Genomic DNA, 14814 nt, shown 5'->3' on the forward strand with positions numbered 1-14814 from the left:
TTTGATGTGGAAACAAACAATGAAACTCTTGGATTTTCATCATAAATGGACTATTATGGAAATATCTTAAGCACGGGTTATATCTTTAAGTTAAAAGGTAATCATTTTGAACCTTATGATAATAGTTCAGTTCAAAATAATCTAAGTTTATTATCTCTTTTTTAAGCTAAAGAAGAATCTCATCCATAATTGTCTTGTGATTGATTTAAGTTAAAAACATATGTATTTTTCATAAGCTCAGTATATCACTAATATCCTATCAAACAACATGCTTTTGATAAAACCAAACTTTTTATAGCTGTAACTAAGGTTGTAAGAATCCAACCTGATAAAAGGATCTTTCTGGATGCACAATTATATGCCATCACAAATGTTGTTAGACAGACTCAAGGGTTAATAACCCCAGAATTTCTGGCTAAAGAACAAAAAAATGAAGAGGATACTACATTCAAAGATTTGAGAAGAATGTCGCATTATACTACAAAGGTATGACTCTCCAGCACAAGTCAAATCAATGGGGAAGTCTATCCAACGGCTTCACTGCAGCGACCCCACTGAGTTCCTTTCTGAAATATTTTTCATAAGCGACCTTTAACTTTCCCTTCCCAGCAGCTTTATGGAATTTCAATATCATATCCGCACAATCCCTATAGTTATTGCAGACAGTTAGCATAAAATAAAGCCACAAAATTTTGAAACTGAAATTGACAATCTTAGAACAAGTGCCTGATCTGTGAAACTTCGTAGCGCGCATGCTTCTGAAGTAGTGGTGTCCATGTTGGGGTTACTTTCAAGGTACAACGTGCAACATAGAGAGCTGATGCACATAGTAATGAAGGCTTGAACGCTAAAGCTTCATATTCAACTAAGCATAGGTCAATGAGAAAGAATGACATGTGTTCAAGCTGCAAAAATAAATTAGAAACAAAAAAATGTGTCATGCATAAATATTTAATTAGAATGACCAATTTCTCATCCAAAATAACTACTAGTCATAAATCAATTAGTATGTCTATATATTGTGCATGCTGAATTACATACCTTCATATCTGATTGTGCAGCCTTGAGAAACCTAACCATAAAAACGTAAGGAGTGGGAGCATTAAGACGGAACTTCAATTTTCTAAGAATAAGCTTTTCCTGAACAGAAAAATCCATCCGAGTCGTTGGTTAGAAAATTAACATTAATAGTAAGAACCATGTTGAACCTTATACATGTGCAAATAAAAACCGAAAATTGAACAAAACCAGCAAGATTTTTGAATTTATCAACTGGATCATTTGAAGATTAAAGAAATAGAAAATGATGTATTATTCAACAGTATTTCCTCTAAACAAGATGGACCAGAGGTGGAAAAGAATCCAACTAGTCTTCAGTATTGAAAAGACTCTGCTCCTTATATTTCTCCAGTTGTATTGTAGATCCATTTCTTTACTTCGCACTTTTCTTATTTTCATTATTTTGGTTAATTCATTTAACAATGCATGAAAAAATGTATCGAGATCATTCTCAGTTTAAACATGACAGGTAAGAGCTAGTAGTGTCCTATGAAATGCTTATTATATGAATATAATAATTGCCTACCATTCCAAGCATCTGATCTCTAGTATACGACTCGGCTGAGATGCTAATCAAATCTTTTACCTATAACAAATGAGACAAAATAAAAATTACAATCATCACAATGAATCACACCCCCTCTTTCTTCAAAATAAATGTTTGAAATGACTTCTCACCCTTGGGTGCCAAAAGTCCTCATACTTTGAAGCCAGCAAAAGTGCTGTAAGACCAACTAACTGCATATCACTTGTTTTTATGTTCACTTGGGAAAGATATTGATCCAACAGTGTCACTGTCAGATATAGGGTCTCAGGCATCAAATCATATTTGAAGTGTACCTGTAAAAGCCAAGAAATAAGCAAAGAAAACGACTAATGTTGGATCTACAAAAGAAAATTATCAGCAAGACAAATGGATAAAGGGACTTATTAACATCCAAAAGAGGGAAAAGATGGAACAATATATAAAGAAAGGACAAGGATAAAAGATAAGACATCTTAAAGATGATGGAAATTAGTTATGTACCTCAATTAGCCAGTTGACTAATACTCCCCGCATGTGAGGAGTAATCTCTGTCTGAATTGACATGTAATTTGATAGAGCTTGACTATGTGCCTGCGATTGCAAGTAATTTTTAGAAACTGAAATAAGAGAACGATAACGGAATATAAATTTAAATGTGCAAAGTTAAAATCTATTTGTAGCATTATGCTTATGATTCATTCATGTTCAGAATTTTGAACCTCCAATATACGATTCTTGGATAAAATTGTGGACGTTGATTATATTGACTGTACGGTATGATACCTATGATTGGTATGTATTGTACGTATTAATTACGATAATTCCAGCAAAGATTGGATGACATCCACTAAAAATACAACAAAGCTAAAAAGGTCAAGTTATTTGAATTATATTCAACAGAAGCAACTTGACGAGATGCATACATGTCTCAAGGTTCAGATGTTTTCTATAAAAAGTTATTTACTGATTCTATAATCAGGGGAGCAATAAAATCCAACAGTAAAATTATAGGAAAATAAGAACAAATGGACAAGCATGTTCAAGAAAGAAGAAAATTGATCAAAAACCAATAACAAAATGGATGTTTCTATGGTAAACAATTTCAAATTTCAATCTGTGGGTAAATGATATCAGAAGCTTAATCAGCATTACCTCGGTATCCCAATAGTACTGATATATATCATCAATGTATTCAGAAACTTCTAGATGATTACATTCATCATCTATATTTGGTAGGTTATCCTGCGCCCTAACTTCACCATTTTCCTTGAGAATCTGCAAATTTAGGCTTATTCTCATTTCAAAATTTTTAGGGGACCTTAAAAAAAAGTGGTATAATAAATTGAGCATGGTACCTTAGATTTTTCCATTAATGAAGTTGTATAAGATTTCCGACGGCTGGATCTTTTTCTTGGAATCAACTCTGATAAATCTGTTTTCAGACTGCTCTCCCCTTCAGATGGAAGATGGGTTTGATTTGCGTCATCGGAAACAACCACGGAACTATTCTCGGGAAGAGATGAAGAAACTTTTGCCTCATCCTTAGATGCTATTGCGGTGGTTGGTTTTGATATGTTCTCGCCTGATATGGATTTAGATTTTAGAGTCCTCTGAGATGTAGAAGCCTTGAGTGTGGTCTTAACAATAGGCTGCATACAAAAAGGCAAAAAATCAGGTTCCAACTTCACTCACTGCATTAGAAAAGTACTCTTAAAGTTTAGAAACATAAGTATAAATGTGGTGGAAATTATTGACTAATGGAATAGAAGGAAGCTTAAAATCACACAATGAACCAAGAAAAATAGAGCACAACATCTTCAACAAGTATGTTGAAGAAACATTAGCAGCAATGCTTTCTTACAGCATAAGAAATAAATTCCAAATGTAAAACAAAATAAGCATAGATATGAAAACAGCTTTAAAAATAAAAAACCAAATGGAATGAAATTCCATAGAACAATTGCAACACCAACCAACCAAATAAAACAATTAGAGCAGACAAGAAACTTTAAAGTACAGCGAACATACCTTGGCGGACTTCCTTGAGGATGCTTGGTAAGCATTACTTGTAACCCTACACCCCCAGATGAAATGACCAATTAATAACGACAAATCACATCCTCTAAACTAGCAATTATCAATTTTGATAAATCCAAGAGAAGTAGTAGTTACTGAAGAACACAAAAGCAGGTCCAGCTATAAACAGAGATATCTAGCAGCTCCAAATTCCATAAAAATATAAAAATAAAACATCAGATGGGTCTTCTCATTCAAAACTCCAAATTAATGTGCCTACACCCAAGCCAGAGTATTTATGTATTCTGTAGTATATTGCTTTCTACCAGTGTATTGTGTTACGTTACGTATGCATTAGCCTTTCTCTGTGTAATATTGTATATCATATCTTGTTCTAGCTCTCACTTTGAGTTAGTCTAAGTTAGTGCATTTTGTTACATTGTTAGAGAAGAATCTAACTCGAGTACACTAAAAGCAATTCTACAAAGAGTACAGCAATATCTGATTAACGAATAGGAATGTCATTTTTTACTAGTTCTCTCTCTGTCTCTCTATTTGCTTTGAACTGTACTAATGGCTGTATCTCTTCAAATTCATGATCTGCTTTGTCCTCTAGTGGCAACCGTATTGGAAAATCCATCCAGATACTAGTCAAGGAACCAAGGTGTCTCGTATTCTTCTCACAGGTTGTCTCTGTCAAAGTCATAGGAATTTCTTGCATTGGAAAAACAATTTGAGGATGTAACCAACATCAATAACCTATATGGATTCATTGGGAATCCTCAAATACCTTAGCGGTTGGCTTATCAATCAGATCATAAATCTGGTGTTGTGATTGTAGCATACCAACAACTGGGAGCAGTAAGATCAAATATTCATCTTTTGGATAGTCTCTTCACTCTTAGTCACTTATCACGCAAGTAATAGGATGTACGCATTTTTTTTCAACGGTGGGATGCTATTTATCACTGCTTCTACTCAAACATTAAGGCCAAAGTTCGTCAACTCAGGGAGGAGCTGCAGAATTCCACAAAAGGAGGAAGAACAATCTCAATATGCCTTATTTGAATTAAATCCATTATTGATTCCCAAACCTCTATCATATATCTATCGTTTTGCAGGACCATATTGATGCAATCGTTCACTTACACATGAGGACTATGATCCCTTTATTACTATAGTAAATGGTTGATTTGATCCTTTGCCTATAACAAATGTTGAATCTCTTCTCATAGCTTGAGGTTTGTGTCAAAAAGCATCATCACCCTCTCAAACTGATACCCATTATGAACACGAAGTTAAGAGTCATCTCCTTATCCACGACCACCAAATCCAACAATGAACTTTGGCCTCTCAATTTGGCTATGGCACTCGACCATTTGGTCTTTGACATGGAGGCAAATCTAACGGCAGTGGTCGCGGAGTAATTTAACATTATGAAAAGCACCGTAAGAATAATGGAGAAAAGGTGTATGAAACAAAAGCAGGTACCCAAAGAATGTGGGTATCTATTTCAATAAGGTAACAAGCCCAAAATTCATAGGACCCAAGGTCACTATACCATGATAACTCTTTTGTCTAGATGGAACTACATTAAAGTTCAAACCCTTGGGTAGAGTTGTAGGTCAATAGTACCAATTATTATAGGCTAACTTGCTAGACTCCTCCAGGTTTGCAACTTGAAGACCAATCAAACAGAAAATATACTAAAAGTACGCAATTATCAGAGGCATAGACTAATAATATGATTACTTATTAATTACTAATTATCACTTACATTTGAATAAAGCCATCACTAACTCGAGTCTTCAATAGATGGCTCCTTGTATTAATTAGTTGGGAACTAACTCTTCTGTCTGTTGTCAGCTTACCTGAAATAAACAGTCAATTAAGTTTGATCAAAATAGAATAAGTCAGCTCGTTGACATTTTCAGAGCTTTTATTTGTGTCATGACTGCTTACTTGGAAGACCAGTTTGGCCATTAGCTCTTTCAGAACTTCCAGCATTTTCCTAGAAGGAAGTAAAATAAGAAGAGAAACAAGAAAAGGAAAAATTAAATGACATTATATTTGCCATTATTCATCACCATGAAAGATAAATTGTAAATAAAATTATGCTAACCTTTGTGTTATTACTCTCAACCCTGTTTACCCTCCTTGGAACTGGCAGCGACTTCCTTGAAATGCTTTGAAGAGACAAATAAACGTTCTGGTTTTAGTCGCGTGTTGTTCATAAAATTTAAATAAAACAACAAAATGAAATTCACAAAACCTTGTTGTTGGCAACATAGGCTTCTTTGCAAACCTAAAAGGAAAAAAATGTGTCAGGATAATTTCTAGAATAACATGCTTGTAATCATAAATAACAAACATAAATAACTGAATATTCAATTAAATGTGAGATAAACAAAAGACGGGGACCTCAAGTACCTATCCTTTGTAGCAACTGATTGACGTCCATTTGAACTATTCTTCTGATCACCTAAAGAAACCCTTAAACCTGTGCCTAAAGGAACTGGCAGAGACTTCCTTGAAATGCTTGGAAGAGACAAATCAATGTTCTGGTTTTAGTCGCATGTTGTTCATAAAACTTACACAAATCAATAAAATGAAATTCACAAAACCTTGTAGTTGTTGTAGGTAACATAGGCTTCCTTGCAAACCTAAAAGATAAAAAAGTACCGGGATAAATTTTAGAATAACATGCTTGGAATCATAAATAACAAACATATATAACTTAATATCCAATTAATAGTGAGATAAACAAAGTGATGGGATCTTAAGTACCTATTCTTCGTGGCAACTGACTGACCTCCATTTGAATTTGAACTATTCTTCTGATCACCTAAAGAAACCCTTAAACCTGTGCCTACCAATTATTAGATGAAAGGAAGAAAAAAAATTTAAAACTGTTCAATCACACAATAAAAAGGTCTTGGGGAAATTAGTCACCTCTATTGGGAGCATCTAATTGAACTCCACCACGACTAGTATTTCGTTGCTCTCTTACCTGATTTGAGCAAGAAAATAATCAGTGCTGCATGCATGCTACCTTTCTACTATCACCGTCCCAACAAGAAAACATGCAAAGTTCAATAGTTAAGGTTGCTGAATGTAGAAACGGTTAATGGTTAAAAAGGGTGAAAATGGAGTAGGTATGAAGTTAGTGGGGCCAGCTGATTCTGCTGTGCTATCATATGGCTTCGGTGCAACTACTTCAAGCTGCCTAAAAGTAAAACCACTGAATCTACCAGCAACTACCTCCAGAAGTTTATATTATATACATGACTCAAGGCAGTGCAATTTCCTAAGTCATTGCAAAGTATGTTTATTTACTAAAAAAAGTCCAATCAGCCACAGTAAGGATAGCAACTAAAAAAATCCTAGCCAGCAACACTTACATCCTTTTTAGATTGTAGTTAAATCTGGAGATCAATCTCATAGCTACTGCCGCATTAAATTAAAAATGCTATGCCCGATAACACTAGTAGGTCTTTCTAAATAAAAGACGAGCTGGAGACAAGGGCAATTGAGAAAAGAAGAAAAAAAAAACATAGATAAATGATTTACCGCAATAACAAATAGAATAGATCACAAAATTATCTGCCCAAAAAACAAGATGAATGGTTTCCTAGGACGTTTTCACATTTATGTTTTTATTAATATTTTTATAAGTGATTTTGTAGATTATATAGCCACGATTCCATCATTGGGGCATCAAGTACATTAATTAATTAGTACAAGTAAAAAGGAGTATTCCTTTAGCTGAATAACTGATTGAGTAAACAAAAAAAAAACAAAAAAACAGGTCGAGCAGAAAACTAGAAGTGTGACTTTTCATACCGTGCTGGATTTCCTCAGAGAGATGCCCACTGTTTTAGTAGTTGAACCTCCTGAAACCCTGGTAAGGCACATAAGACATAAAATAACAGACATTCAGTTAAGGAAGAATGCATTCGAAGAAACCTTAATGAAGTCAGTTAGGTTGCTATTAAATAATCCAGTGAACTATCAGACACCAAGATAAAGGCCCCATGAAAGAATGTCAATAATCTAGTATGAGAAAAAAAAATCAATAACTATATAAATGATGGCAAGTTGCATTCCAACAGTGACTAGCAAAGATTTTACAAAAACAGACCTCCCCTCCTAACTCTCTATCAACCTACAATAAAGAAGATTCTTACTTTATTTTGGAGATATTACGCTTAGCAGCTGTCGTAAAGTTTCCTTGAGCATTGGTAACATCAGCCAATGCCTTTCTCGCGTTCATATTTGCTACCAAAAGCAAAAATATGTGAAAATGATAAATCTGGTTTGCAACATATTTGTCCATGTTTTAATGAAAAATAAGTCCAGTTAAAACTTACCAGAAGTGCCATAAGTTCCTTTACTTTTCTCCATGCTTTTGAAGTCACCCTTCATCATTAAGTTGCAAATTAATTATACATGCAGTAAGCAATACCATGCTGAAGGATGTAGCATATATAGAGACTTTCCAAGTATTTCCTGATATTGTGAGTACTTAAAAAGTGTTCGAAGTGTAGAATGTAACGTACCTTTGAATTATTGACACCATTTGAAATAACCCCTTTGTTAGCTTCTATAGCACTCTTTCTACATAAGTTACAAAATGGGAAGAGAGAACAAATAGATCAATATGTATCTATGGTACTCAATAAACTAGACCTAAAGAAAATATATGACATTCTGCTGTTTTGTGTGTTATCATGGTTTCTAAAAATCAATTCTGCACATCAAAATGAAATACTCAATACAATACATACACACATAAAACTAGGAAGTTCTGGTACTATAGCACTCTTTCTATACGAAAAATATATCAATATGTTGCACTATGGTCCTTAAGAAATTACAAATAAATGAATTATATGTCATTCTATTCTGTTGTATGTTATCATGGTTTCTTAAATCAATTCTGCACTTCAAAATATAAATGAATTATACTCTACACAAATATATAACACAAGGAAGCAGCTCTGGACCCTAAATGATATAATGATGAGACAAACCAGTTGTTCAATTAAAACCACAATAGAATCTAAGCAAATGATAATAATTAAAAAAAATTAACAACAACAACGATAATAAAAACAATTAAAATTCTCAAAGCGAAAGAGACGAAATTCCCTTCCACTAAAGCAGAACAGCGAAAGGGCATCATTGTTCATCTAATATCCCAAAAAACAAACAACTGAAGTGAAGTAGCGGTTCAAAACAATGCACAGCCTTTTTTCACCAATAAATGCAATCAATAAGATATCAAAAAAAGGTATCGTCATACCTTGAAGCTGCACCGACTTCTCTTGCAGATGTCCTAAAGAAAGAATTAGAATTAGTTCTGAAAACATTTCATACTCAATTACATATAAAGGAAAAGAAATAAAATCACATACATGGTCCCATCATCAACTTTAATCCGGTCATTTTCCGAAAAAACCTTGAAATTCTTACCACCCACTGTTCCATATAAATTAAAACAACATCAAAATCAAGCAATATATAAAATTAATTAAATTAAAATAATCAGTACAGTCTAGTCGATAACATTTCAAATTCACAAAAAAATTATAAAAAAAAAATTAATTAAAAACATACCAGTTGGACGCGATTGGCCACCTACGGCAGCTCGCGTTGATTCCGCTCTCGATTTTCCCTGAAACATGCAAGAACGAAACAAGAAAGTCAGAAAAAAGAAAACGAAAACCCTAAGCACTGTTCCTGAGAGGTTGATAATGAGAGGATTTGTGCGAAATTTGAAAATGAAAGGAGATTAGGTTAGGGTTTATGAGATGATTGAAAGGGATGAAAAATGACCTTGAGAGTAACCATTGAGGTTTTGGAAGAGAAACGCGATGCACTTTGCAGAGAAGAAGAAAATAGAGAAAGAATTATTATACCGTTGGAATGAATCTCCCAAAATTCAACGTGAAGAAGACCGCGTTGTGTTGTGCCTTTACATTTTGAATTCATGTCATTTTACATTAATATCCCTCGTCTAGTCTCCGGAGGAATTTTTTACTTTTTTTTAATATTTTTTTGGATAAAACATGTTTTTCAGAATCAGGAGTGCTAGGGTCACACCCTCTAACACACTCCAATCATAACTTGCTACCGGTTTGAAGAGTGTAACCATTTATTATTAATATTTTTTTTTTTGTAAAGGAACATTGCACATCAATTAGAGGAGTGTGTTAGAGAGAACACTGCATATCAATTATAACTCAACTTGACTAAGTAAGGTCACAAAGAGTCAAGATACAAGAACCAAAAGAAACTAAACAAAGCTCAAGCAAAGCATAGGACTAGACCACCAGCTATGGCAATTCAAAGTTAGAATACTACTCGTCGCTTTCAACCACCTGTAGGAAAAAGTTTTGATCTTGTCCAACATGTGATGCACTGAATTTGCTGAACCTCTGAACAATCTGTGGTTTCTTTCGGTCCACAAAACCACACAACAGCAAGCCATATGAGCTGCAAGAGAGAACGTCGTGCTCGAAGACCACCTGTTGAATCTGTAAACTTGACAAAATGATCTGAAGGAGTTTGAGCAGTCACCAGAGAAGAGTCAATCCAGGAGCTAACAAGAGGCCAAAGGGCACCAAAAGTGCTGCAAGAAAGAAACAAGTGCCGAGCTGACTCAACCTCTCCGCAACCAGAAACACAATGATGATCCGCCACAGGCAAAATCCCTCGAGTAACCAGGTTTGCTTTGGTAGGTAACCTGTCCCGCAAGAGTCGCCAGGCACAGATGGAAACCTTCAAAGGAACCCGGCGGTGCCAAATGAGGCCTGACACAACATCCAAAGTAACTGCATCCTGTGTCGTCAAAAGCTGATATGCACTACGAACAGTATAAACATCGTCCAAGTTAGACTGCCACTGCCACCTATATGAAACATGATCCTGCAAAGAGAGGGTAAAAAGTAAAGACTGACACTCTTCCAGCAACTCCTCCTCTCACGCCCACAACCGACGCCGCCACACCCACGCCTCCCGTCCAGCCTCCCAACCATGCATAAACATCTCAGCCACAGAAATCGAATTGTTTTCTTCCAGGTCAAACAACCTCCCAAACCGCTCCCGCAATGAGATCCCATCCACCTAGGGATCAGTCCAGAAAAAAGTGTTAGACCCATCCCCCGCCTTTCTCGAAACATGCTCTCTGAACCACCCTCCCCCGACCTCACCTCCTCCATCCCAAATACGCGCCAACACCCTCCACCACGTAGACCCACGCGCTCCACCCTCACACAGTCTACCTCTCTCAATTAGTATTTTATTATTTTAGCTAGTTTTAATTTTATAATATTTTAGCTAGATTTGTTATTTTGATTTAGCTAGATTTGCTATTTTCTTTTAGTTAGATTTGTTATTTTTATTTAACTAGTTTTATTATTTTCTTTCAGTTAGATTTGTTATTTTTATTTAGCTAGGTTTGTTATTTTCTTTTACAATTTTTTAGGAGATTTGTTATTTTTATTTTTCACTACTATTTAACCTAAACTATTGTAGCCTTAAAGACAACTTTTTCATTCAATAAAATATAGAGAATTTTCTTAAGTTTGGTGGATTCCAAATTATTCTTTCTGGTGGATTCCAGAAATCTGGTGGATTCTAGAGTTTTTTTATCTAACAAGATTAGCGCTTGCTATTCCTTCCCGCTACCGTACTGCGTCAGCTGGTATCAGAGCAGGTTTCTTATGTTCTTTTCCTAACGTGAACAACCGTGGGAGATCAACCAATAACCATGGCAGACCTTGAGTGTACCACGGCTTTAACCACGGCCTTAACTGCTTTGAATGTACAAATAGCGGCGTTGAGGACTAAGGTGGACGAACTTAATCATCGTGTGAATCAGTACTTGACCTCGGTGTTCGAAGAAGTTGGGGGAGTGTTGTGCGGCGCTGCAAGCTTTTCCTCAAAGATAACCCTAGATCTAATATTGGGTGGGTTCAAAGAAAGGCAAACCAGGCAGCCCATGAGTTGGCAAAATGGGTTGAATTTGAGCCCAACAAAGAGTAGACCAATGATATCCCCTATTGTATTAGGCCTTTTATCCAAAAAGATAAAGGCAATGTAATCTCTAGTCTTGAATAAATAATTTTTTTCCCTTCAAAAAAACTTGGATGCTATGAGTTTGTTCGCAGATTCATTGAATTTGTACTTGAATTTGATGTACTCTACCAATTTGAATAAATCAATATCTTTATTTTAATAAAAAAATATAAAAATAACTAATCTATCTAAAATATAAAAATAACAAATATAGCTAAGAAATAGTAGTAAAATAAAATCTAACTAAAATAATAAAATATTAAAAAAAGGTGAATTCTTCGGCACACATATTATGTGGATGTGTACCGGTACACTGCTGATGTGGTTAACAAGTAATATAGTAATTAATGCAGATTTGTCAAAAAAAAAATTAATGCAGATTTTGTTTCTTTATTAAGTTTTTTTTATATTAAACACTACTTTTTAATATTGGCAAATGTATCTTTTCACAATAAATCAAATCATGCATCATATCTTTCAACTTATATATGATTTTCAACAAATTCAAATATTTTAATATTATTCTAATATCTTATAAATAAGGCAAAATTACACTACAGGTCCTTTATCTTATTTTTTTGTAACACTTTAGTCTTTATCTTTTTTTTGTAACAATTTGGTCCTTTATCTATTTTTTCGTAACACTTTGATCCGTATCTTATTTATTTATAAAAAAATAAAGGACCAAAGTGTTACAAAAAAACAAGATAAAGGACCAAACTGTTACAAAAAAAAGGACTAAAATGTTACAAATAAAAAAAATAAAGCACTAAAGTGTTACAAATAAAAGATAAAGGACCAAAGTGTTACAAAAAAATAAGATAAAGGACCTGTAGTGTAATTTTGCCTATAAATAATATTATTGTTAGTCCAATTAAGTGATATTAAACGACTTGAATGAGCAAAATTGAATTCCTTAATAAAGTAAGTATAATTAGTTAAGTTTGCATATGAACTATGTTTCAAGTTGAAGGGTTTGATCTAAATTTTTTTATTTCTATTGACACAATTGGCATTATTAGTCGAGACTTAATAGTCATTTCATTTGAACTAAGTTTTTTTAAGTCATAGTTAATCTAACTAGTTGAGGTTGAATTGTTTGATTTTAGAATTTGAATTCTTAAGTGTTTCTCATTCCCACTTGGTCAAGTTGAATAGTGAGATTGAGAATGTTTGATCTCCTTAGTTCCTTTCAGTCTAATTGGTTGTGACTTAACAATCCTTTCATAATAACTAGGTTTTTGGTGTAATAATTCGTCCAACAATATGAGATTGAACTGTTAGCTAGAATGTTGAAATTCAACTTTTTAAGTGTTTATCATTTCAATTAGGTCAAGTTGAATAGATTAACTGAGATGAATTGATTCCCTATGTCACAGTTGAGAAAATTAGTTGAGACTTAACACTCATTTCATATGAATTACGTTTCTTGAGTGATAGTTAATCTAACTAGTTGATGTTGAACTGTTACATTGTCGACATTTAAATTCTTAAGTGTTTTACATTTCAATTTGGTCAAATTATTTCTTTAGTTCTTATCGGTAGAATTGGTAGCAACTTAATAATCCTTTTATGATAACTAGGTTTTTGATTCACATGTAATCCAATTAGTTGACATCTAAATGTTATATTGCTAAAAATTTAAATGTCATGTGTCTCGTTCTAATTAGGTGGTATTGAATTGTTTGAGAAAAAAATTAAAATCAAACACGTACAATACAATTGAAGTTGTCCTGTCAAGTCGTTTAAGTTTTAGCAGATCAAAGCACCCTTAATCATAGTTGGTAGAATTACTCTTTTTTTTTTTTTTTTAAGAATCACGCACTACATGAAAACCTCAATTTTCTAATAAAACTTGTTGAGGGCTTAAGTAAGAAAAGCCCTCAAACTTATTAGGGGGCTTCTATGATACATATGAAAAAATTCAATCTACTGGTACATTAGATCAATTAATTAATAATTATTTATTAAATCAAAAAATTATTTGCCGATTATTGTATTTCAGAGATAATAATTTCATAAGAAAAGACACAATTTCAATATTTTATAAGCAATACACAAACATTTTTACATTTTTTCATAAAAAAAATCAATATTGACTATCACGAGTGATAAAAATTTTATTTTTTTTATAATTTTGATAAATAGTATTTAGTTATTATAATATTTTAAATGATAAAAAATGATTTCTTTCGGAAAAACATTCATTTACATAATAATTTAATGATCTAATATATAGGAAAAATATTCATTTACCTAATAGAGGTCTGGATGGGGTTCAATTTGAAAGCGACTCGCAGGTGTTGACTAAAGCTATTCGAACGAGGCGTAGTGGTAATTCGGAATTTAGTTTAATTGTTGCTGATATTATCCAAATTATGTTATCGTGTATAAACTTTGAAGTGAAGTTTGTTAGGAGACAAGCGAATATGGTTGCTCATTCACTTGCTCGGGCGGCCAATTCTTGGGCTAGTTTCCGTAGATTTGAGATTATTCCCTTATGTATTGAACATTTACTAGTTAATGAAAGGTGTCAAGTTTGTTTGATTAAAAAATTAAAAAAATTTTAAGGAATATTTTTAGTAAAGGGTAATTTTGGTAGAAACTCTCAAATATCTCAAATATTGTACAAAAAAAAAATTTGAGAGTTTCTACAAAAAAAAAAAATATTTGAGAGAGTTTTCAAAAAATAAAAGTACCGAATATATAATATTTGAGAGAGTTTTTTTAAAAAATATATACCATTTGAGATATTTGAGAGTTTCTACCAAAATTACCCTTTATTACAAATATTTCCTTACCTCCCATTCCCTCCATCTACTTCGAACCAAACATACTCTAAAGGAAAATGCTACTCCATCCGATCCTATATATAAGAAAAAGTTTATTTTTTAGATTCATTGTAAAATTAATGTATCTAGATAACATTATAGTCTAGATACATCAACTTTACATTGAATTTAAAAATAAACTTTTTCTTATATATAGGATCGGAGGGGGTATTTAGTAAGAATTTTTTGATGCAAGAAAGAGAAGAATGATACCCACAACCTAAAACAAAAAAAATCCAACCGCCGGAAATTGAAAAACCTCGAAATTGCATATATGAAATAAAAATATGAACTTTACGA

The 14814-nt window shown here is 33.3% G+C and overlaps 1 protein-coding gene across 2 annotated transcripts; it reads right to left on the minus strand.

Moving 5' to 3' along the window:
* Window positions 1-272: 272 nt before the first annotated feature.
* Window positions 273-6261, minus strand: LOC123899654 (putative cyclin-B3-1). Of its 2 annotated transcripts, none has more exons than XM_045950839.1 (15): window positions 6226-6261; window positions 6032-6139; window positions 5874-5906; window positions 5724-5787; window positions 5564-5612; window positions 5379-5472; window positions 3614-3659; window positions 2941-3234; window positions 2738-2860; window positions 2087-2176; window positions 1738-1899; window positions 1586-1645; window positions 1042-1140; window positions 727-905; window positions 273-647 (listed from the first exon to the last, which is right to left on the minus strand). In XM_045950839.1, exons 1-15 carry the CDS (start codon window positions 6246-6248, stop codon window positions 512-514), a joined length of 1560 nt encoding a protein of 519 aa, XP_045806795.1. In that variant the 5' UTR covers window positions 6249-6261; the 3' UTR covers window positions 273-511. The 2 variants fall into 2 exon arrangements, with proteins under 2 accessions (XP_045806795.1, XP_045806797.1); XM_045950841.1 differs by having other exon boundaries at window positions 282-647; window positions 6032-6130; window positions 6226-6254.
* Window positions 6262-14814: the final 8553 nt, after the last annotated feature.

This window comes from Trifolium pratense, linkage group LG7, assembly GCF_020283565.1.
Source record: "Trifolium pratense cultivar HEN17-A07 linkage group LG7, ARS_RC_1.1, whole genome shotgun sequence".
Taxonomy (NCBI): Eukaryota; Viridiplantae; Streptophyta; class Magnoliopsida; order Fabales; family Fabaceae; genus Trifolium; species Trifolium pratense.

What these genes read in the sequence shown, in the direction of transcription:
- LOC123899654 (XM_045950839.1), bottom strand. Translation starts at nt 6,248, where the DNA reads ATGTTACCTACAACAACTACAAG. An exon ending in CCTATGTTGCCAACAACAAG is followed by an intron (nt 5,788 to 5,873) that starts GTTTTGTGAATT and finishes GTCTCTTCAAAG; the next exon opens with CATTTCAAGGAAGTCGCTGC. An exon ending in CATTAATGGAAAAATCTAAG is followed by an intron (nt 2,861 to 2,940) that starts GTACCATGCTCA and finishes CTAAATTTGCAG; the next exon opens with ATTCTCAAGGAAAATGGTGA.